General features: G+C 36.9%; 1 protein-coding gene across 6 annotated transcripts; it reads right to left on the reverse strand.

Annotated features, from left to right (window-relative positions):
- Positions 1-142: 142 nt before the first annotated feature.
- On the reverse strand, positions 143-24,064 carry CCDC90B (coiled-coil domain containing 90B). 6 transcript variants are annotated; one of them, XM_074217010.1, is made up of 9 exons: positions 23,599-24,055; positions 17,426-17,545; positions 17,124-17,227; positions 10,124-10,225; positions 9,506-9,547; positions 9,335-9,406; positions 9,196-9,249; positions 5,406-5,520; positions 143-518 (listed from the first exon to the last, which is right to left on the reverse strand). In XM_074217010.1, exons 1-9 carry the CDS (start codon positions 23,705-23,707, stop codon positions 463-465), a joined length of 774 nt encoding a protein of 257 aa, XP_074073111.1. In that variant the 5' UTR covers positions 23,708-24,055; the 3' UTR covers positions 143-462. The 6 variants fall into 6 exon arrangements, with proteins under 6 accessions (XP_074073111.1, XP_074073116.1, XP_074073112.1 ...); XM_074217015.1 differs by lacking the exon at positions 23,599-24,055 and adding an exon at positions 23,274-23,525; XM_074217011.1 differs by lacking the exon at positions 23,599-24,055 and adding an exon at positions 23,073-23,177.
- Between the last annotated feature and the right edge of the window lie 334 nt (positions 24,065-24,398).

The following is a 24,398-nucleotide window of genomic DNA, read 5'->3' on the forward strand; positions in this document are numbered from 1 at the left end:
TTCAATGTGTAAAAAAGTTAGACTAATCTTTTATTTTACTTAAATATGTAAACATCTTACTACTTAGTAAAATAAACCACAATAAAATTCCCACAAATATTATCAGATCATGATAAAAAATGAATATAGATACACTAAGTACTTAAGTTTGAGGAGTGGTTTACTCATATGTACCAAAAATGAGCAGTCCAAGATGAATCCATGCCTAAATTACTTAAGTACATAGGTTATTGCAAGGACACAACGCAGAACTACCTGCAGGTTTAAATTGTAAAATAATTTTCCACCATACTTTAATTAGGTCCTGAATGACAACTTTTTGGCATAAGGGAATAAAGTCAAATAGGAAATGAGACACACCAAACTGAATCTGTTTCCAAAGTGTTATCCAAAAGTAAAGATCTTCAAATGTACCAAAAAAGCAACTTTTTCTCCTGCTGGTGGTGATACTGAGGAGCTGCTTTATTTCCAGAAGCGGTAAAATCCCAGAGCTATTGCCAGGCAAGTAAAAACAGAAGCTGTAAATAAAAAAACAAATCATTACTAGTACATAGCTCAGTCATGGTCACTTTGCCAGTATAAACATTGTTATCCTACAACTAAACAGGAAGCAAAAACCCAAGATGTCAGTCAATTAGCCTTCTGATCTGTATTCCACCTTCTCATCTAAGGAGCATTAAAGATGACCATGTGGGAGAAGTGCAGGCCTGACAATGATCATCATGGGACAATTTACAGAGTTTTCCTTGTTTTACAAATAATCAGACCACTGACTTGTCAAAACAAAACAAAACAAAATTAATACAAAGTAGAAGAATAAAAAATGAGGCAGTTATGGCATATTATTAAAAGCAGACTTATTTAAACAAGTTATTATTGCTGAAATATGGATATGGATGGAAGAAATGCCATAAGCACAATTAAAGTAATTTCTAATTTGCTATTCATAGAAGACCAAAAACACCTAAGAAACAGTTTATTCAACAAACACTTGATTTCCACGTCAAGATATGAAAGCAAGAGTAATCCTACTTAACAATATAAACTTATTTGTGAAATCTTATGAAGAATGATAGTAGAAGATTTGGAGCATTAATGTGTCACGAAACATAGAGGCAGTTGAGGAAAACAACCTTCAGAAAACCTGGTTAAGAGACCTAACTAAAGTCATTCCAAGGGCATTTAAGGGTAAAAGAAAGTACAAGACAAGATGCAAGAGATCTACAAAAAATTTTATAGCAAATATTTCTCTTCTTTCTCTCTCTCCTCTTGCTCTGTCTTTCTCTTTTCCTTCCCCCCCTCAACACTATAAAATTTTGAATGAAAGGGTATACAGTGGGTGTAGGCAAGACATTACAAATAATTTTATAGAAAATTCTATGTCAAGGATTCCATATAAAACTAGGAGTAAAAAAACTTGATCTGGTTACATGATAATGAGTATGGGATGAGCAACAGATGCCAAAGCACAATGGGAAGATGCTTTGTAGTGAACTTGAGAAAGAAAATGGCAAATCAATGTACAGAGGCAGGCAGTCTGGATGGGTTGTGATCTATGCCAGCCAGCATTCTTAGATCAATGAGATCATAGCTCTATTCTGAATATCCTGTGTTACTCAAGTGAAAAAGACTACAAATTTATCAAATGAGATGGTTACTAAAGTGCAATGAATAATGCTGGCTCCAAATGGCAAAACTCTGCGACCTGGGTGGGGGTGCGGGTGCAGAGTTCTACTTAGTCCTGTCTAAAACTGGATTTGGCTATTACAGGAAGTCCTCTGACCCTATCTTCAGAAGCTCACAAGGAGTGGATGACTTCTGTCATCAAGTGGTTGAAAAGATCTGTATTTGAATACAGGCAGGATAAGATGACCTCTGATAAGATGCTTTTTCAACACTTAAATGCAAAAGCACTAGGAAACTTATAAAATGTTATACAAATAGTATATTAACATCTAATTTAGAGTAATTGTTTTTGTTATTTCAATAATGTATTATTAATATGTGCCAAAACACACAGCTTCCTTTCCCTTCTTAAACAGAGGATTTAAAATTTAACTTGGTTTCTTGGTAATGCAAGATTACCATTATTATAAAACACAGTAGACAGTGTTAAGCGAATTTTCTATCTTCTTCACCATTAGCTCTTACATCTGAGGGCTGTCAAGAATATATGCTCCAGAAAGAGAAATCCCATTCAAAGTAACCTCAGACAATATAAAATACCTGGGAGTCTATTTGCCAAGGCAGACTTGGAAACGTTTTGAAAACAATTATAAAACACTTCTCACACAAATTAAATCAGATTTAAATAACTGAATAAACATCAAGTGCTCATGGATAGGTCAAGCTAATATAATAAAAATGACAATTCTACCAAACCTAAACTACCCGTTTAGTGCCCTACCGATCAAAATTCCAAAAAATTACTTTAATGAATTAGAAAAAGCTGTAGCTAAATTCATATGGAGAAATAAAAATTCAAGAATTTCCAGGGATTTAATGAAAAAAAAAGTAAAATCAGGGGGCTTAGCCCTACCTGATTTAAAATTATATTATAAAGCATCAGTCATCAAAACTGTCTGGTATTGGCTAAGAAACAGAGTGGTGGACCAGTGGAATAGACTAGGTGCAATAGCAGGAAATGATTATAGTAATGTGCAGTTTGATAAACCCAAAGAGTCCAGCTATAGAGATAAAAAGATCAAGGACTAGTTTACTTGTCAGATCTATGGAAAGGGAAGCAGTTTATGACTAAGGAAGAGATGAAGAACTTCACTAAAAACAAACTAAATGATTTCAATTACATTAAGTTAAAAAGCTTTTGCACAGATAAAACTGCTGCAACCAAGATCAAAAGAAATGTAGTAAATTGGGGAACAATCTTTACAAATAATATTTCTGACAAAGGACTCATTTCTAAAATATACAGAGAACCGAGTCATATTTTAAAAAAAAGCCATTCCCCAATTGACAAATGGTCAAAGGATATGCAAAGGCAATTTACAGATGAGATCAAAGCAATCCATAGCCATGAAAAATTGCTCTAAATCATTACTTAGTAGAGAAATGCAAATTAAAGCTTCTCTGAGGTACCACCTCACACCTCTCAGATTGGCCAGTATGACCAGAAAGGATAACTATCATTGTTGGAAGGACTGTGGGAAACCTGGGACACTGTTACATTGTTGGTGGAGCTGTGAACTCATCCAACCTTTCTGGAGAGAAATCTGGAACTATACCCAAAGGGCAACAAAAATGTGCATACTCTTTGATCCAGCTACACCACTACTGGGTCTATACCTTGAAGAGATGATGAAAAAAGGGTAAAAACATCACTTGTACAAAAATATTCATAGCAGCCCTGTTTGTGGTGGCAGAGAATTGGAAATCAAGTAAATGTCCTTCAATTGGGGAATGGCTTAGCAAACTGTGCTATATGTATGTCATGGAACACTATTGTTCTAGTAGAAACCAGGAGGGATGAGATTTCAGGGAAGCCTGGAGGGATTTGCATGAACTGATGCTGAGTGAGATGAGCAGAACCAGAAAAACACTGTACACCCTAACAGCAATATGGGGGTGATGATCAATCTTGATGGACTCACTCATTCCAACAGTGCAACAATCAGGGACAATTTGGGGTTGTCTGCAATGGAGAATACCATCTGTATCCAGAGAAAGAATTGTGGAGTTTGAACAAAGACCAAGGACTATTACCTTTAATTTAGGAAAAAATAAACTGATATCTTATTGTCTGATCTTGTTATCTCTTATAATTTATGTTTCTTCCTTAAGGATATGATTTCTCTCTCATCACACTCAATTTGGATCAATGTACAACACGGAAACAATGTAAAGATTGGCAAATTGCTTTCTGTGGGGGGTGGGGGAGGAAAATAAGATTGGGGGAAAATTGTAAAACTCAAAATAAAATCTTTAATAAAACAAAAAAATGCAACAAAAAATATATATGCTCTGAACACTCCTCCATTCTCTCTTTTTTAATCACTATTTCCCATCTTCTATGGGCTAGGAAATGAGCCTTTTAAGGAACCATTGTTAAATTTTAAAAAATAGGCTCACTAAAATTAAGAGCTCTTCATCAGAATTAAGTAGATGATCTTTAGTGTTCTTGCTTTTTAAAAGATAATTTGGATCTGTGTTCAGAAGGATTGAGGTTGCTAAAGTATAATGTCCAAATAAGTAAGCACAAAGAATTACTGTTTAATTATTGCCACCAATCTTAGGAATCAAAGACTCAACCATAACCCTTCTGAGTACCCAAGGGAGGGGGAGAGGAGGGTACTACTAAGAGATCATGTTACTCTTTATAATAAGTTTTCCAAAAAAGCTTGTTAACCTGAGAGATGATAACATTTGGATGGTGAGGAGAAGAATCCTTGGTACTACTTCAAACAAATCTTCCTAAACAAAAGAAAAGGGGGAAAAAAAATAGCAAAAGGTACCCGAAGAAATATATAAAGTGTGGAAGAATAATATACACATAATTGACAAATGTTTATAAATGTTTTAAATATCTATCTTAGGGTGGTTCAGTTCTTTTATACTTCCAAGTTCTCAATAGTGGTAGGTAAAATATTTCAGAGATCTCTACATGGTGAAATTTAATTAAAAGAAAAATGCACCTAACTTTACAACCCAAGAGCTTGAGCCTGGATGGCAGGCTGAGGAAAACAACTAATTATACAATCCAAAACACCAAATCACTCCAAAGTATCAAAAGCTTATGTTACAGGCAGCTAGGTGGCTCAGTGAATACAGCACCAGCTCTAGAGTCAAGAGGACCTGAGTTCAAATCCAACCTCAGACACTTAATGATTACCTAGCTGTGTGACCTTCAACAAGTCACTTAACCCCATTGCCTTGCCAAAAAAAAAAAAGCTTTGCTACATCATGGTTCCCTAACATACATGTTTCTAATGGCATTTTTCACTGTTATATTAGTATAGCTAGCCATAACTAGGAATTTTCTTCTGAATGGGAAATCTGTGCCTCCATATGCCCCATCTGGACCTTTCTGTGCTTTCTACAAAGGAGCACTAGATGGGAAAAGAGAGCTAGGCTTGACATCAGGAAGAATGAATTGGAATCCTAGGTTCCACCCCTTTTGAGCTAAAATAACCTTGAACAAGTCATGTAACCTTTCAGTTTCTTCTCTATAAATCAAACAGAGGTACAATACAATTTCACTACCTATTTCAAAAAGTTCTTGTGATAAAAATACTCAATCAACCTTCAAAGTGGTTTAGAAATACAACCTAAAATGTGAATTTTTACATCCTGCCACAAACCAATACATTTTAGTTCTTGGATTAAGCTTTAAATGGTATGTATCTGGAAAAACAAACATTATCAAATTCCCTTCCTCCAATAACACTCACCTGCAAGATAACGAATTGTCTCAAGTTTGTTTGACTCCATCAGTGTTTTTAGTGAGGCAATTTCAATGTCAATTCTATTCCTGGTCTGTGAAATAATGTTTTTGATATGGGTATCCTGAAATAGAAAATACCATTTTTATTAATTCAATCTCTTCATTCTATTTTAAATTGTCATAATCCACAATTAAATTCTTTGACACAAAAATATAATTCTTTATTTTAAAAGCATTGGGAAAGCTAAGTATTGGGAAAAGTCACACAAAGAATTATCTGGTAAATATTCTACTGCACAACAAGAAGTGCCAGCTGCATGCAATGCACTGTACTAACTGCTGGGAGAAATATGAAGATTAGATCATAGAGTCCTTCCCCTGCCTCAAGGTATAATCATACAAAGCTTCCACTGGGAAATCATGAAACCTGAGTCTTTTTCCTGCCACTAAACAGCCGTGTCCTCCAATGCCAAAGAGTCTTTCCTAAATGCAAAACAATATGCTAGGAGAGATAGAGATTAAGTAAGACAAAGTACCTCCTCTCATGTAACACAAAATCTAGATCTGAACAAAGCACTTCATAGAATCACAGCATTTACAAATTCAACTCATACCTGACCAAGAATCTGTTCTACGACACGGTTTGAAAGCCTACATCAAGGGAAGCCTCCTGAAGTGGTGAGTTTCAGTTTGAGGCCCACTCCTTACCTGGGAAAAACTTCCTGTGTAAAGTGATGCTAAATCTACCATATTAATCTGCCTATTAATCCTATTCTGCGCTCTAAGACTACACAGGAAAAAAAAAATCTAATTCTTCAAACATTTAAAGACTGAAATTAAATCTTTCTTTTACCATAAGACTATTCTTTTCAAGTGTAAGATCCCCAGTTCTTTGAACCCATTTTTATTTTGCAATGTTTTCCAATCCCTTCGCCAGCCTTATTCACTACTGGATTTGTCTCCTAAAAAACTAGGAGATGAGACAGTTGATGAGCAACAGATGAATTAAGGAAAGAGATCAGGATTCTGTATTTCAGTTATCCATATAAAGATGACACCTGAAACCTGGAGAAAGGAAGAAATTCCCAAGAGCATACTTATTGAGGAGAGGGAAATCTAGGACAGAGTCCCCAGGGAACAATTACTCTAAGGCAAAAGACAGATGATGAGTCAACCAAGAAGAATGAGAAGGAATGATCAAACAAATGGAAAGAAGATCAGTAGAGGTCAATGATATTAAAGTTATGGAGAAGTCAAGGAAATCAAGATGTGAGAAAAGAACAAAGGATAATTGCAGCCATTTCCTCAGGAAAGTAGGAGGTTCAGCCACACAAGTGTTTAGATTTTGGGTATAAGTAAAGAGGAAAAACTTTTTATTTGCAGACCAGTAACAAATCTTTGTCATTTAATGCATCAAGATGATGGGTGAGAAAAGAGAACAAATGAGAAGGACAAAAGAAACCTTTCTCCTGAGTCACAAGGAAGAGGTGGTCAGGGAAAATGAAAAGGTAAAAGAAAAAGTGTAAAAATATTCCTCAGAACAGCCTTAATGTAAATAAATACCCAAAACTGCAGGCACAAATACTGGTAAGAGTTTTGGTTCTTAAGGTTCAGGATGAGTTCAAATGCAAGAAAGAAGAAAAGGACTCATATATACACAAATATTCATAGCAGCTCTTTGTCATTGCAAAGAATGGGAACCTAGAGATACCCATAAATTAGGGAATGACTAAACCAACCAACCACAACCCAGGCAATCAACAAACATATATGTGCCCCTAGTATGTGTCAGGTCCTGGGCTGACTGCTGGGATACAAAATGAGGAGTCCCTGCTCTCAATGACCTCACAATCTATCAGGGGAGACAACCTATAAATATATACATAGCAAGTTATACACAGGATAAAGAGGAAACAAAAAGGCAAAGGCCCTAGTATTAAGAAGGGTTGTAGAGAAGCAGCTAGGTGGTGCAGTGGTGCTCTGGAGGCAGGAGGACCTGAGTTCAAATCCAGCCTCAGACACTTAATAATTACCTAGTTGTGTGACCTTGGCCAAGTCACTTAACCCCATTGCCACAAGAACCAAAAAACAAAGAGGGGTTATAGAAGATGAGATTTTAGTTAGAACTTAAAGGAAGTCATGGATATGAATAGTCAGAGCAGAGGAAGGAGAGGATAGCCAGAGAAAATCTCTAGAACTGGGAGGTGGTGGGTCTTGTACATAGAACAGTCAGGAGACTATTGATATTGGATTAAAGAGTTGGGATGCACGGTATATAAAGACTGGAAAATTAGGAGGGGACTAGGTCACAAAGAACTCTGAAAGAGAAAGAGAGCATTTTGTATTTTCTCCTGAAGGTAACAGAAGTCACTGGAGTTAACCTAGGAGGAGGTGATGTGATCAGGATGTGCTTTTGCAAAATCATTTTAGTGGCTGAATGAGGGATGAATTGAATGTGGCAAAGACTTAAGTCAGGCAGATCCAAAAGCAAGTTATTGGAGTAATGCAGGTATAAGGTGATGAAGCCTGCATTAGGATGGAGGCAGTGTCAGAGGAGAGAAAGGGGGGGGGGAGTGTATATTTTTTTATTTTTTATTTAAGGCAATGGACTTAAGTGACTTGCCCAAGGTCACACAGCTAGACAATTATTAAGTTTCTGAGGCTGGATTTGAGCTCAAGATACTCCTGACTCCACAGGTAGTGCTCTATAGTGTTCTATACACGCGAGAAGGGGGGTGTATGGAAGAGATGTTACAAAAGTGAATCACCAGCTCTTGGTAAAAGCCTGGATATGAATTATGAGAAATCCAGGATGATTCCTAGATTGTAAGCCTTGAGGACCTGGAAGGATGCTGTTGCACTATACAGTGATCAGGAAGAGAAGGGAGAGAATTTAGGGGAAAGAAAATTAATCCCGTTTTGGACCTGGAGTTTTATTAGACAATTAAGTTTAAGAAACCCTATCCTCATGCACACCTATCAGATTGGCTAAAATGACCAAAAAAAGAAACATGATCAATACTGAAGAGGCTGTAGGAAAAATGAGACACTAATGTGCCCCTAGTGGAGTTTGGAACTGATTAAACCATTCTGAAGAGAAATTTGGAACTATGACCAAAGGGGCCATAAAACCATTTACACAGCAATACTACTACCAGGATTGCACAAATATATTTAAAGCAACTCTTTTTGTACTAACTATGGTTATATGAATGTAATGGAGTTAAGAAATCATGAGGGCCTGGAACTTCAGAAAAGCCTGATGTTGAGTGAGGTGAGCAGAACCAGGAGAAAGTTAATAGCAACACTGAAATGATCAATTATGATGGACTTAGCTCCTCTCAGCAGTTTAAAGATCAAGGACAATCCCAAGAGACCTGCTTCGGACAATGACATCTACATCCAGAGAAAAAAATCAGAGTCTGAATGCAGAGCAAAGGTTACTTTTTTTTCCCCTTTCATGATCCCCCCCCCCATTCTAATTCTTTTTTCACAAGATGACTACTATGGAAATATGTTAAACATGAATTGTATATGTACAACTTCTATCAGATTACTCACTGCCATGGGGAAGAGCAAGGGAAGGGAGGATGACTGAAAAATGTAGAACTGAAAAGCTTACAAAAAGATGAATGTTGAAAACTATCTTTGCTTGTAATTGGAAAAAATAAAATAACCAAAAAACCCTAAACTCAGAAAGGAACAACAAATAATGGATCTAAGAAAGCTATACGCATAATTTAGGTTTTTTTTTTTTGCTATACTCATAATTAATTAGGAAACATATGCTAACTTACCCTTTTGCTAAATTCAGTGGTTGCTTCCATAAGTTTCTTTTCCTGATCTGTAAACTGAAAATTTTAATGCAGAAAGATTAAAAATTAAAGAAACGAAAAAGAACAAATAATGAGGAAAGAAATCTTAAATGAATATTACTAAATCTGTCACTCTGCTCCTCTCTAGGTTTATGTCCAGTTTATTATTTGATCTCATTCGAGTAGTTTCATCCTGTAAAGAAAATGAAGAGTATATTTTAAAATGACATCTTGCTCTTTTGGGAATTTAGAATTTATTCTTGTATGGTAAAAGCAAATTTTTTTTACTTACTATTAGTTGTTGTTTAATTTGGGCTAGTTCAATTTTCATTTTCTAGGTATAAAAGAGACCACTGAATGTTATTATTAATCAAAAGACGATTCTGAAACATAAAATTACTAAAAAATATGTTCAATCAGTGGATTTCTACAATAGAGCTGTCCCATGATTAAAAAGGGAAATCACAGAAATTCTCTGAAGATGAGAATTTGTATTATAATTTTATTTGAAATGAAAATCTCAATCTGATAAGTAAAGAAATATTTTTTCTCTTTGGGGGACAGAGAAAATTAATGGAAAACTAAAATGTTTCATTAGGTATAAAATTTAAATGAATTTGAAATAGGAGTTTGATGAAATCTTTTTGATATTAGTTAAGTAATAAATGTACACAAGGCTGGAGAAATTTCCTAAACTGTAACTATAGAGATGTATGTCCGTGTATCTGTGTATGCGTATATTTGTATGTCTGTCAACAACTATAAATTAAACATAAAGATTCAGATGTTCTTTATTATATTATATTCTTATTAAATATATTTTTTCCACTTATCTTGTTAAAGATGTTACTTTAAACAGAATCTTTTGTGATATTCAGTATAAGTATCATTATTTAAATGTTTATATTACCTCATTCTCTGCTCTTAGATTTGCAAATTCACTTTTCTCTAAGATGACCATATCTTTCCGGATTGAATCCAAATGTGCCATTAATTGCTGGACAGTAATTTCCTAAGAAAAAATACAGTATTTATACACTGAAATAAGAAATGCTAGACCTATTCCCCAATTGTTGAATAATCAAAATATATGAACAATTGAGGTTGTCAGTGCTATATCAATGTGATCTACAGCTGTATTAAAAATTTTTTTCTGGTTCTATATAGATCAGAGAAATGCAAATTAAAATAATTCTGAGGTACCACCTTATACCTATTAGATTAGATTTTCCAGGTTATATGGCATGAAGAGGTCATCCCCCAAGAATTCAAAGATGCCTCCATGAATTATATTACCTCTATAAAGGTAAAGGGAATAGACTGTCCTGTGACAATCACAGGGTATTTCTCTTTTAGTCATTGTTGGTAAGATCCTTCACCTGGAAGATGGTCACCTCCCTGAGAGTCAGTGTGGCTTCAGAAAGAGTCAAGGAACTGCTGATAAGGTATTTGCTGCCTGACAACTCCAACAAAAATGCCAGGAACAGAACAGAGGTCTGAATACAATAAATGAATACAACATTTGTAGATCTGACCAAGGTCTTTGATACTGTCAATTGCGGAGGTTTATAGAAAATTTTGTCAAAATTTGGTTGCCCAAAAAAGTTCATTGGTATTGTTCATCAATTTCATGCCATGTGCTTGCCTGGGTTCTGGATAGTGTACGATGATGCTCTTGAGATTTCCCCATCAGCAATGCAGTAAAAGGATGAGTTCTTGCTCTCAAGCATTTAAGCATGATGTTTTCAGCCATGTTATCAAACATCTTCAATGAGGATGAACATGGCCTCAAGGTCAGCTACCACACTGATGGCAAATTCTTCAACTTGAAAAGGCTACAAGCCAAAACCAAATTACATGATCATGCTGGTACATGATCTTGTTTGTAGATGATTGTGCCCTCAATACAGCCTCTGAAGCTGAGATGCAACAAAATATCACTTGATTCTCTGCTACTTCTGCTAATTTTGGTCTAATTAACATCAAGAAAACATCAACAAGCACCCCACCATCCATATGTAGAATCACTGATTACAGCAAATGGATAAGTTTTGAGTACTATGAACAAGTTCACTTACCTTGGCAGTGTCCTTTACAGGGAGGTCCATACTGACAGTGAGTTTGACACATGCATTGCCAAAGCTAGCTCAGTATTTGGGAGGCTCCAAAAGAAAGTGTGGGAGAGAAGAGGTACTGGACTGATTACCAAACTGAACGTCTACAGAGCCGTTGTGCTGACCTCATTGCTGTATGCCTGTGAGACCTGGACAGTCTATCAGCACCATATCAGGAAAATGAATTGCTTTCATTTAAAACTGTCTTAGGAAGATGCTGAAGATCACCTGCCAGGAGAAGATACCAGACACTAAGGTCCTTTCTCAAACTAAACTGCCTAGAGTTCCAACATTACTACAGAGAGTACAACTATGAAAACTATTTTATGGAGAGCTGTGCTTACAAGGGATTCAGAAGACGTGATACTGAGACACCCTGAAGGTCTTATTGAAGTACTTTAGAACTGACTGTACAGTTTGGGAGACATTATCAGAGGGCAGCCCAGCATGGTGTGCCCTCATCAGTAAGGGTGCTACAACTTCTATAAGGCAGAATTGAAGCAGTTCAAAGGAAATGTGACATCTGTAAGTTTAGAGCATTCTGAGCTCATGTTGATTTGATTTGCCATAGTTGGACACACTGTAATTTGTCTCAAAACAGTGATATCATTTTGATTTTCTTTGATAACAAAGGACAAGAACCAACCAACCAAGATTGGCTAATAGATCAGAAAAGGAAAATGATAAATGTTGAAGGGGAGCTAGGAAAAATGAGACATTTATGTACTGTAGGTATAGTTGTAAACTGATTCAACCATTCTATTAGAGTAATTTAGAACTATGCACAAAGGGCTATAAAATCATGCCTACCCTTTGACCTAGCAATGACTCTACCATTCCAACAGTATTCCAAAAGAGATGAAAAAAAATTTATAGCAGTTCTTTCAGGGGGAAACGAATAGAAAATTGAAGGGATGCCCATCAGTTGGGGAATGGCTGAACAAATTGCAGTACGTTAAGTATGATGGAATGCTACACTGCAATTTTAATGATGAGCAGGAGACTCTCAGAAAAACCTGGAAAGATTTACATGAGCAGATGCAAAGTGAAATGTAGTGTACAAAGTAACTGTACAAAGAAACAGCAATGCTGTAGGATGATCAGCTGTGAATGACTTCACTTTTCTCAGCAATAGTGACCAAGACAATATTGAAGGAATAAAGATGAAGAATACTATTCATCCCCTCATGGTGTCTACATTCAGATTGAAGGTAACTTTTAAAAATTTTTTGAAGTTTTCTTTTTTTTTTGGGGGGGGTCTTAACCATTATGAAAATCTTTTGAATAACTACACATTTATAACCTATATCAAATAGCTTGCTTTCAAGGAGGGGTGTAGGGGCTGGGGCAGGAGGGAGAGAATTTGGAATTTAATGTTTTAAAAATGAATGTTAAAATTTGTTTTTACATATAAATGGGGAAAAATAAAATAATAAAAACCACACAATAAAATTGCTAGGCCCTATGCTATTCATGGAAATTAGAATATTCGTTAACATATATGAAAATCATACTGTTTTGATAATCTGAAGAACAGTAATAAATATGAAAATTGTTATATATTTGGGGATATAAATGTCAAATTTGGGGAATATAAATACCAAAGTGGGTAAGAGTATTTTCTAGGAATGAAAAAAAGGACTAGGTTTCATCAGAGTGTAAGAGAATAATCTTGAAATTCACTTCTTTAGCTGTAAAAGCAATCCTATCATAAGACAGAAAAGCAATAAAAGTAGAGTGTTGGAACTGGACTCAGAAGCCCTGGATTTGAATCCTGATTCACAATTATTGGTTAACCATACAGTCACAAACTCTCTGCATCTGAATCTCCTTATCTATAAATTAACAAGAGTAATGCTTATACTGCCTGCTTTTCATAGGTTTATGAAGTTAAGCTCTTTGTCAAGCTTACAACACTACAGAAACACGAGCTATTACTTAAAAGATGTTAAGAAGCTCTCTGAACTTGTCTTCTTGAGCAGTCACATTTTATAGAAATACTAGATTTGGTGTATGAAGGACACTCTAAAAGTATCAGGCACAAAGACACCCCCACCCCCACCCCCACCCCGAGTTGACATAATTTGCTGTTTGCAACCAAAGTTGGACTGGTCTGTCCTTGGGAATCAAGGCAAGTGCCAGTCAAGCTTCACCAGACTAAGAAACTGTGTAGCTGGGACTCTTGTAGATAAACAAATCATTATATCTTCATAGACAGGTAGTTCCCAAGGGAAGAAAACTGGTTTCTGCCATCCTCTCTTAAGTTCCCTCTTTCTTTTTTTCAACTTTATCCTTCCCTTTTTGAGGGGATTAGTCCTTTCTCCTCAATCTGTATCACTCTTTTCTTCCTCCCATTCCACTCCCAAATGGGAGGGGTTGTTGTCTAGCATTCACCCCTTTGTTGCAAATTCATAAATATGTAAGCTTCTGTCTGGATTATGAATTCTTTGCATTTGCATAGGAGTCCCACTTGCATATCCATTTCTCTTGAAATAAATCCAGTTGCCTTGTAAGTTTCATGGATTTGTCATTTCTTTTGGATAACAAAATAGGAATTCCCAAAGTGCTATATGAAAGTCAGAAAATGGTAATTAAGCAACTGGTTGGAATGTATTTGCCTGATCACCTTAAGCATCAATTCAGCTGGATAGTTTATGGATCATTTATTAGGCATCCTTATACTATGCTTTATATTGGAGAGAACATTTTAAAAGGTGGTTCCAAACCCACCTTCAAGGAAGTCATGTGGCATTTGTAAGGCTTTATCCAGCTAGAGATACCAGTTACAAGTAGTAGAAAAGATAACAAGTTAAATCATAAGACTGGTTTAAAGAAACTTGGCTAATAAAATATTACCATTCTAATACTTCTTATCTTTCTTAAAATTAACAGTATGAGAGTCTATTACAAAAATACACTCATTTTTCTAATAAAAGAAAAGCAGGGGGCGGCTAGGTGGCACAGTGGATAAAGCACAGGCCCTGGAGTCAGGAGTACCTGGGTTCAAATCCGGCCTCAGACACTTAATAATTACCTAGCTGTGTGGCCTTGGGCAAGCCACTTAACCCCATTTGCCTTGCAAAAACCTAAAAAAAAAAAACAAAAAAAAAACAGGTGGTGATGTAATTTTATTGTTGAAGAATATTATAAGGGTATTCTTACATATATTCAGTATAAAGGAACTGTCTACCATTCATTCAACAAATGGAGAAGTAATCCTACTCCTTTAGAAAAAGGCTGAGGAAAAAACCCACTCTTTAAAGTCAAGAAAATTAACAGTCGATAGCAGCTTTGTTAGACACTAGGGTCAAGCAACCTCTTATTGAACTACTTCAAATATGCTACAACTCATGATAGCGAGGCATATGAAACAGTTCCAGAGAGTAATCATAAAACGTTTCTTGACAATTCTAAATTTGGTATTCCTTCTTCTACCTCTGGAAGGTAATGGGAAAGGGTATTTTTTTTTAACTGCATCACTTTATTTTTTTTTAATGTTTTTTGTTTTTTAGGTTTTTGCAAGGCAAATGGGGTTAAGTGGCTTGCCCAAGGCCACACAGCTAGGTAATTATTAAGTGTCTGAGACTGGATTTGAACCCAGGTACTCCTGACTCCAGGGCTGGTAGAACCCTGCTGCACCACCTAACCACCCCTAACTGCATCACTTTAAAGATTCAAATTACTTTAAACAGCAACACAACTGTCATTAAGAAACAGCATCCTCTTAGAGGACTTTCATACATTTAACAAATTTAACATACACTTAACAAATATATGAGCATTACCTGTGCAAGAACTCTTTATGAAGCTGTTTTAAGTAAGCTTCTTGAAGATAGCAACAGCTCCTCAACTTCTCCAAAATTTCTCAACACTATGGGGAACTGTTTCCCCAATTATTACTATTAATCATGATGAATATTTTCTCATTTGACTTCAGACTCTCAGAGTTGGAAGGACCCTCTGAAGTTGTCTAGTCCAATCCATAGCCGAATGAGAATCTCAACAATAGAAGACATAGGGTCATGTACCCTTTGCCTGAAGAAAACTGTAGTGAGGGAGAGTCCATTTCTCACTGAGACAGCCCATTCTACTTCTGGGTCTGTTAGGACATTGTCATTATATCAAACCTCAATCTACCTTTTTGCAATTTCTCACCATTACTCCTCCCAGTTCTGGCCTTTGAAGCCAAAAATAACCACTCTAACCCCCTTCCCAAATATAGTTCTTTAAATACTTAAAATGAAGATCTCATGACTCAGATGAGTCTTCCTTTTTCTTTCCCAAGCAAATTAACCTCAATTCCTAATTGATCCTCATGACATCTCTGTGAGGTAGGTACTATCAGCATTACCTCCATTCTCCAGATGAATAAACTGAGTTTTAGAGATGGTCATATGCCCACAATCAGACAAATGATATCAGAGGGAAGATTCAGACCCTCATGTCTAAGGTCAATACTATTCCTATTATATCATTATTTCCTCACACAGTGAAAAATTGTGAAAAAAAAATTGCTAAATTAACAATACATTTATAAATTTAAAAGCAACTTAAATAAAGGGTTTGAATTCTTTCAATTCTGAGTCTGTTTAGCCTGAAAAGTTAAATGAAAACTTTAAAGAGCAGAGTACACTCCACAGCCCAAGACAGTATTAAAATGTCATAAGAATAAAATCTTCCTATCTCTTCAATGGATTACAGTACTAAGGAGGGCAGAATTCATTTTAAAATATTCTTTGAAATATAATTCTAAGTAATAACAGATTCCATTCTTTAGAAAATATTGTATAACACTGAGTCAGAACCAATTAATGCATGGTTAACAAACAAATCATTATGCAAAAGATGAAACCATCAGTTAGTTTAGTGATTAACTTAGGTAATCACTGTACAAAATTGACGGCTATTAGGTCAAATGCCTATTTTTATTTGGATATATCAAAGGGCATTTGCTTTGATGAATACTTATAAAGTAATTAAATCAGATCTGTATGATATTTACCTTAATTTAGCCTCTCGATATTTGAACTAGATAATCTCTAAGTTTCCTTCCAGCTCTAAAATTCCATAAAAAGCAGGCAGAAAGCTTTAACTAATGTGAAACATGTACTTGGGACTTTTAAAATATGAAGGACTTAATGGGCAGAGATATTAGCTGTATGATCTTTGAAAGAATAAAGAAGTCAAGTGATTATTTATTAAATGTTCTCCTTTCTAATCTCTAACTAAGCCATTCCTTTAAACAAAGAATCAAAGAAGAAAGGGTAAAAATGCAATCAAACAAAACCAACTAAAACATTAACAAAGTCCAACCTACAGTCTACCACTTAGATTTTTTTTTCACCCCTTTCGGGGGGGGGGGGCAGGGGCGGCAGGGGGCTCTATTTGGTCATTATAATTATATCAGCTATGTGCTTCTAGGCAATCAATTAAACTCTATGTCCTTACATGTTAACATACGTAAAATGAGAATGAAATAGGGGTAGGGTTTGGCTATTATGTGATTTCCAAAATCTCTTTCAGTTCGAAATATAATTATTTCTATATTTTCTCAACCCCTTCTTAAATTGAAGAACCACTATTCTAAGTATTCTAGGCTTTAATTTCTAAAAACTGAATATCCACAGATCTGTTTTACTGCCTTAATTATGTACTTGGGTTTTCCAGGAGGAGGAATTTTTGTATCTTACATCTTATAGGAAACAGACTAAAAAAAAAGTTAAAGGGCAGCAGAGTGAACTATTTGCAGGAGTTTTTTTTGGCTTAACATATTATAAATAATAAATAATCAATTACCTGCTGAGCTCGAGTGACCATCTCTTTATAGATTGTGTCTAGGCTGACATTTGACAGAACTGTTAATGCAAAGACAATGGTTTCTGCTTGTGCTTTCTCGAATCCTGTGGGCAGGGAATAAGTATTAGTATTTTTAAAGTAATAAATCGATTATCAGAATAGAACTTTATGCCACACTATAAATTTTTGTAGCTTAGAAATGATACTATGAATCATAATCAACTTGATAAGATAATAGATTATTATATGACTTTAATACTATTTCATCTTTGGAAGTATGTACTCAATAAATGGTTTCTCACCTTGACTTTCCAAATCCTGAACCAATCCATGGGTATCAAAATTTAACTTCCTTTGCTCTAAAGGAGCTATGTCTACCCTCCGAATGTTGTAACTTTTCCTGGAGCTAGTGGTCAGCAAACCTGAAAAGAGAGATTATGTATGGGTCAGGTTTTTCTTATGAAAATGATTTATCAAAAAGTCAAAATAGCATTTAGTGGTCTCTCACTTTTTTATCCCAATAATTTTTTGTTGAAAACAAGTTATTTTTAACTGTGCTGCTACCTTATATCTGAGCAACAGTGAAAGCCTATAAGAAGTACAGAGCTGCCCTCTTAACTTGACTGATCCAGCTTCAAATTCCATCTCTGTCACAGCCTGGCTGTTGAAATCTGGGCAAGTCAGTGCTCTAGGAAGCTCTCCAAGGCTCTAAGCTGAAGAGAAGGCAATAGAGAGAAGTGCCTCATTGAGAGTACACTGTATCAAAGAAATTTAGAGGGCCAGTCTTGTTTTACCATCCCTATTCAATTAAATCAAATCTAGGTTGACCTATTTAACTAAATTATTGATGGCAAAAAATGACAGATGGATAGAGGCGCAGATATCAACTAAAATAATATTATCTATTGCTGAATGAATACAGTAGAGCCTGGAGAACTTTATACATCTTAACAGCAACACTGTTCAAGGATCAACTATGACAGACTTAGCTCTTCTCAACAATTTAGTGATCAAAGATGATTCTAAAAAACATGCAATGGGAAATGCCATTGACATCTAGAGAAAGAATTATAGAGTCTGAATGCAGATCAGAGCATTCTATATTCACCTTTTTAAATTTATTTTTTGCTTTTTTCTTCTCGTGGTTTTCCCCTTTTTGTTCTGATTCTTCTTTCACAGTGTGACTAATAAGGGAAAAACCAGAGAGAAGCAGTGGAGGGTGAAGTCAGTTTAAAGAAAGACTGGAGAGAGATAATAAGCAATGTTAACCTGAGGGCATTTAAAGATTAAAATGGAAGGATGAAAAATAGAAAAATGGGGGAAATCTGCAAAGATTTTTAGCAACTCTTTTCACCACTGAGGAAAGCAGAGTTGTATTACATCACTCAAACATTATTGTCCTAAATATGCTTGGATTGGAGATAGAAACTAAAGAGACCACAGATAGGAAATTCAGCTAGTTTAGGCCATATCTTTTTTATCACACAATTGACTAATGCATAGAAAATCTCACTACCCTTAATGTTAAAAATTCTTGGGGCGGCTAGGTGGTGTAGTGGATAAAGCACCGGCCCTGGAGTCAGGAGTACCTGGGTTCAAATCTGGTCTCAGACACTTAATAATTACCTACCTGTGTGTGGCCTTGGGCAAGCCACTTAACCCCATTTGCCTTGCAAAAACCTAAAAAAAAAATGCTTGAAGTTGGAAAGCAAAACATTGCTTTAAAGTTACTTCCCATGAAGAGATCAAAATTAAACAAGATACCTTTTTTCAAAATTTTATTAATTTGTTGCATTTTAAGTTATTGTCTCCCTCCTTTCCCACCCCACATTAGAGATCACCATCCAATGCATACTTCTATATATCAATTTTTTTCTCTGGAGGTAGATAGCATGTTCTTTTATAGTTGAATATTTATAATGTTCAGTTAACTTATTTATTCAATTATTCTTGGAACAATATTGTTTTTATTACATAAAACATTTTCTTAGGTCTTGCTCATTTCATTATTTCATGCTAGTCTTTCCATGTTTTCCTAAAATTAATCTGATCATTTCTTACAGCATAGTGGTATTTCATCACAATCATATACTACAACTTTTTAAAATCTTAATAGTATTTTATTTTTTCCAATTACATATAGTTCTCACCACTTATTTTTGAAAAATTTTCTCCCTACCTCCCCCTATCCAAGATAGCAATTTGATATAGATTATACATGTACAACCATATTAAATATATTTCCATTTAGTCATATTGTGAAAGAATAATCAGAACAAGAGAAAAACTGTGAAAAAGGAAAAAAATTGAAAAAAAAGTATGATTTGAGCTTCATTCAGACTTTGAAGGCATTTTCTGTCACAAGTTGTTTGGAACTGTTTTTGATCACTATATTGCAGAGAAGAGATGTCTATTATACTGACCATCATACAATATCACTGTTACTCTGTACAATGTTCTTCACTCAGCATCAGCCCATAGATGTCTTTGCAGGTTTTTCTGAAATCTATTTGCTCATCATTTCTTATAGAACAATGGATAGTACTCTTTTACATTCATGAACTAAAACCTTTTAAATTTAATGTAATCAAAACCATCCATTTTACAATCTCACTATGCTATCTCATTTAGTCATAAATTCTTCTCCTAATCATAAATCTGAGATATGTCCCATGTTCTTCTAATTTACTTCTAACTCCCTTTATATCTAAATCAAGTATCCATTAATCTTAGAAAATAGGTTAAGATATTTCAAGATTTCTTGAAAAGATTTAACAGAGAGAACATTTTTTAACAACTCCTAAGCATAATTATTAGGCAAAGCATAAATTAGAAAGATTCATTCTTGCCAAAAAGTATTTATTGGGGTCTTGGAAGAGAAACAAAATAGAAATTAAAGTAGAATTTCCTAGACATGGCGAGGGCCTTCATATCCTCTGGTTTGTGAGTGACATTGTAGAGACTCCAGAAAACCTGACAACTCAGGAGTTTTGCCTAACTATTTACAGAAATAACTAATAGGATAAAGATTTAATCTTATAATAAATCTAGGGCAGCTAGGTGGAGCAGTGGATAAAGCACCGGCCTTGGAGTCAGGAGTACCTGGGTTCAAATCTGGTCTCAGACACTTAATAATTACCTAGCCATGTGGCCTTGGGCAAGCCACTCCATTTGCCTTGCAAAAACCTAAAAAAAAAATAATAATAAATCTAATTCAGATTATGATATGTAGATAAAAGGCCAAAATATAAAGCTCATTAGTATATCTTGGGCAGACATTACATACATGGACAATGAATTGGGCCAGAACTAAATAGGAGTGGGCTCTATTGCCTTTGTTGAAATTTTGTGAAGTTCCTTTAATAACTTCCAAATTCTCCTAAAATGATTTTTTAATGTCAATATTATTCTGGTTTTTACATAGCTTTGAGTAATGAAACATTCTAATCTCAGATGCAGTAAAGGTCTTATATAGAATAATGGATCCTTCCATTTATGACAGAAATGTGCAGAAGTTGAATAAAGGATGTCATCTAGAAATGTATGAGTGAAAAGGAAGATGGGGGGATGGCACATGGAGAGAGCATGAGATTGATAGACAGTCTGTGTATTACATTGGTTTCTTTGTGACATCAGGTCAAAGTAACAAAGGTCCTCAGAGTATTGGGTAAACCCTACAAAGAAAACATTTGGGAAGGATGCAAGATGGGCAGGCATATATAACTGATCTTCATCACTGGAAAGAATAGTGATGCACAGTGTTGAGATTCCAGAGCCATTAGATTATTTACGTGTGCTTCAGAGTATATATTCCTTGTAGTACAGTTGCTATATACAGTTGGTATATTCAGGGAAGATCAGATGGATCCTGAGTTAGGGTGAAATTTGGACAGGTGAAAAACATGTTACTGAAATCAGATCCTATGTTTTCTATAATGTGGACAAAAATGAACATAACACAAAGAGAAACAGGTAGCACAGACAGATTAAAGAAGAGATCAAAGCTAACCTCAGAGACTGAAGAGAATAAGAATACTAATAAGGATAAATTTGTTTACATTAAAACCAACTTCACCACTATGGATTAAGGAAGTGCTGCTAATGAACAGTTGATTTAAAAGAGATGTGTGGGGGGGGGGTCCTGTTGGTCTCCCTATCTCCAGTCTCAGCTGTCAAACTGATTTTCCTCAAACTCTTCACTCAGGTCTGACCATATTCCCTTTGTTCCTCATTAAACTTTTAAAGATTTTATTTATTTTGAGTTTTACAATTTTTCCCCTAATCTTACTTCCCCCACCCCTCACAGAAGGCAATTTGTCAGTCTTTACATTGTTTCCATGGTATACATTGGTCCAAATTGAATGTGATGAGAGAAATCATATCCTTAAGGAAGAAACATAAGTATAAGAGATAGAAAAATCAGACAATAAGATATCAGCACCTCATTAAACTTTAAGGGCTTCCTACTACACCCAGGATCATATATAAAATCCTGCTTGGCTTTCAAAGCTCTTCATATCCTGTCCCTTCTGATCTTTCTAGTGTTTTTACATCTTAATTCCTTCAGGATATTCTGGGATAGTGACCTCCTGATGTTCCTTCATGTTTTCAGTGGCTCCCAGATTCCCCTAGGACCCCAGCCTCTGCACCTCCTAACTTCCATGGCTTTCTTCAAGTCTAGCTAAAACCCACCTTCTGCAAAAAGTCTTTCCCATTCTTCAATACTAATGCCTTCTTTCTGAGACTGCCCACATAAGTGTCCCATCTAAATCTTGTTTGTACATAGTTGTTGGCATGCTTCCCCCATTAGATGCTCAGTTCCTTGAGAGAAGGCTTAGGCACAAAGTATTAACTTACTGAAAGTTTGCTCACTGCAAGATCAATGTCAACAGTTTGATAGAGAAGCCAAATTGTCTAATGAAATTAAGACCCTGTTACTAGATAGTATATGCACTCTGAGGAGGTGACTGTGTCTTTTCAGACTTCTTATGGAGTCATCAGGTTTACTTTTATAAATTAACAAGCAGGAGCTCATTAAAGACCATAGTGATCAGGATTATTCGAGGATCAAAGATCATGCCACATAACCATCAGTCAGAAGAACTTTGGGGATGGTTGGACAGGAGCAGCCTTAGGGGTAATCCAAATCAGATAACAGAAGGGCTGTGGAAATGAACAGATGGAAAAAGGTAATTCTGGCTCATAATAAGGAAAGAAGCTCCTAATCAGTAGAGCTGAACAAAAGTGTAAATAGCTTTCCCAGAAGGAGCTTTCTCCATTAATGACACTTAAAATTAAAAAAAAAAAAAAACCCAGATAAACATTTGCTGATTGTTTTTGTAGAAGAGACTCTGGTTTAGGCAGACTTTGGAATACAAAATCTCTGAAGCCAAGACAATGTTAGTAAGAATGCATGGTTGATTTCTCCGTACATTCTGAGCTCATATTCATTATCCAAATCTTCATTTAGCCCTGAGTTCCATGCCCATCTCCCAACAATCATAAAAAAACTTCAGGATAGGAGTTAATATTTTTCATGCCATGGAACCCTCTGTAAATCTGGTGAAGCCTTGAATTCCTCAGAAGAACATTTTAAATGCAAGAAGTGCAGAAGATAAATTCTAAAAAAGAAAAGTCCATGCTTGCTAAGAACCCCTGTTCTAGGAGCAGTCTCTCTTTTCAATTCCAGATTGTGTTTGTACCAGCAGAATATAAACTCAAACTCTTTGTCTTCCAATCTACGTGACTATAATAAAGGTTAAATTTATACTTCTCTCCCTTGGGAATTTAATAATGAATTGCTTCATCTTCTGCTTCACTGTGTCCTTAAACTATTGTAAATAACCCTTTAAGTAAAAATGTCAAATTTAAGCTTCTATGCTTTGCCTAGTAAAATCAAAGCTTCTAAAGTTAGCATTTAGGACCTTCCGCAACCTGGCCCAAACTTACCTCTACCTCCCATCTTTGTTCTAGCCAAATTTGTTTACTTTTGTGTTTCTTTCCACCACTTCTACACCCTTTGTCCATCCTACTTCCTCCCCACAAGAAGAAGTGGGCCCCACCTCAAATCTTCCTACCCGCCCCCCCAAACCCGGGTACAACGTTTGTCTTCCTAACTGAAGGGGACGATGCTCTATTCGATGCTGTCACCTTCGCGCTCGTGAGCGGCCTCCGACCTGCCGCTTCCCCGGATGCTCGCCGCGGCCGTGACGAGCGCCCCCGGCCCGGGCCTGCAGGGTCCAGGGCCCGGCCCGGCTCCGGCCTCTGGCTCCGCGCGCTGCCCCCGGCGCCTGTCCCTGTCACGGCCGGCCCCGGTCCGCCCGAGGCTCGTGCCGGGGCCGGCCGGGGCCACTGAGGACGGTGCCCCAAGCCCGGCCCCGGCCCCGGGTCCTCCCCCACACACGGACCGCCGCCCTCCTCCCGGTGCCGGGGCCCCGCCGGCCCGGGCTCGCGGGCGGTGGGAGGCTTCTCTCACCTCTGCACGGGGCCAGTGGGCCGCCCGCTCCGCCGACGGGTCTCCCGGGAAGGGAAAGGGCCCCCGAGAGGCCCCCGTGAAGAAGCCCCGGCGCCCACCGAGCCCTCATAGCTTCTGGAGACGGCGGGGAGGGCCCGGAAGACTAGGTCGGTCACGCAAGGGTTTCTGGGGAGCGTAGTTCTTTTGCCCGCAGGGCCTGCTGGGAAATGTAGTCCCGCTCCGTTACAGTCACCGGGAGAAAAGGTCGTTCGGCCTGTTCCTCAGGGGACCCGGAATGCCTGCCGGGGAAACTCGCCGGCCTTACGCAAGGTGCATTCAAAGGTTGGCATACTCCCTTTTCTTGTCCCTTCCACTCTTCCCATTCCTGCTTTCCCGACCGGCGCGCGCCGACTAGCAAAGAATTTCCAGGAGGAAAAATCTTGACCCGTCCGGCGGTTTGTCGGTGAGAGTGCTTCCGGTTGATCCCAGCTCTTCCCTTCCGTGCGTCTCGAGGGCCGGAAGTCCTCTTGAGCCTCGAGCCTCACGGGAAATGTAGTCCTTCCCGCATCTCCAACTTAAAGCCCCACTTGGATCTTTAGAATTCGGGGACATTTCCTTTGGACTTGTTGCCATTTCCATTGACCTTGCTTCCTATGCGATTTCCTTGGCTCCGCTGACTTCTCGCTGCAGCGGTTTTTGTAGTACTTTTGCTTTTGATGCGTCACCAGCATCCGTTCTAGCACAGCAACATTCTGTTCTATCTCCACGATTTCTTTAGATATTTATTCCACAATGGATGTGCATCGATTCCCCCCTACCCC

The sequence above is a fragment of the Macrotis lagotis genome, chromosome 1, assembly GCF_037893015.1.
Source record: "Macrotis lagotis isolate mMagLag1 chromosome 1, bilby.v1.9.chrom.fasta, whole genome shotgun sequence".
Classification (NCBI taxonomy): domain Eukaryota; kingdom Metazoa; phylum Chordata; class Mammalia; order Peramelemorphia; family Peramelidae; genus Macrotis; species Macrotis lagotis.

What these genes read in the sequence shown, in the direction of transcription:
- CCDC90B (XM_074217010.1), bottom strand. Translation starts at nt 23,707, where the DNA reads ATGAGGGCTCGGTGGGCGCCGGGGCTTCTTCACGGGGGCCTCTCGGGG. An exon ending in CCCACTGGCCCCGTGCAGAG is followed by an intron (nt 17,546 to 23,598) that starts GTGAGAGAAGCC and finishes CTCTCTTTTCAG; the next exon opens with GTTTGCTGACCACTAGCTCC. An exon ending in AAATTAAACAACAACTAATA is followed by an intron (nt 9,407 to 9,505) that starts GTAAGTAAAAAA and finishes TTTTCTTTACAG; the next exon opens with GATGAAACTACTCGAATGAG.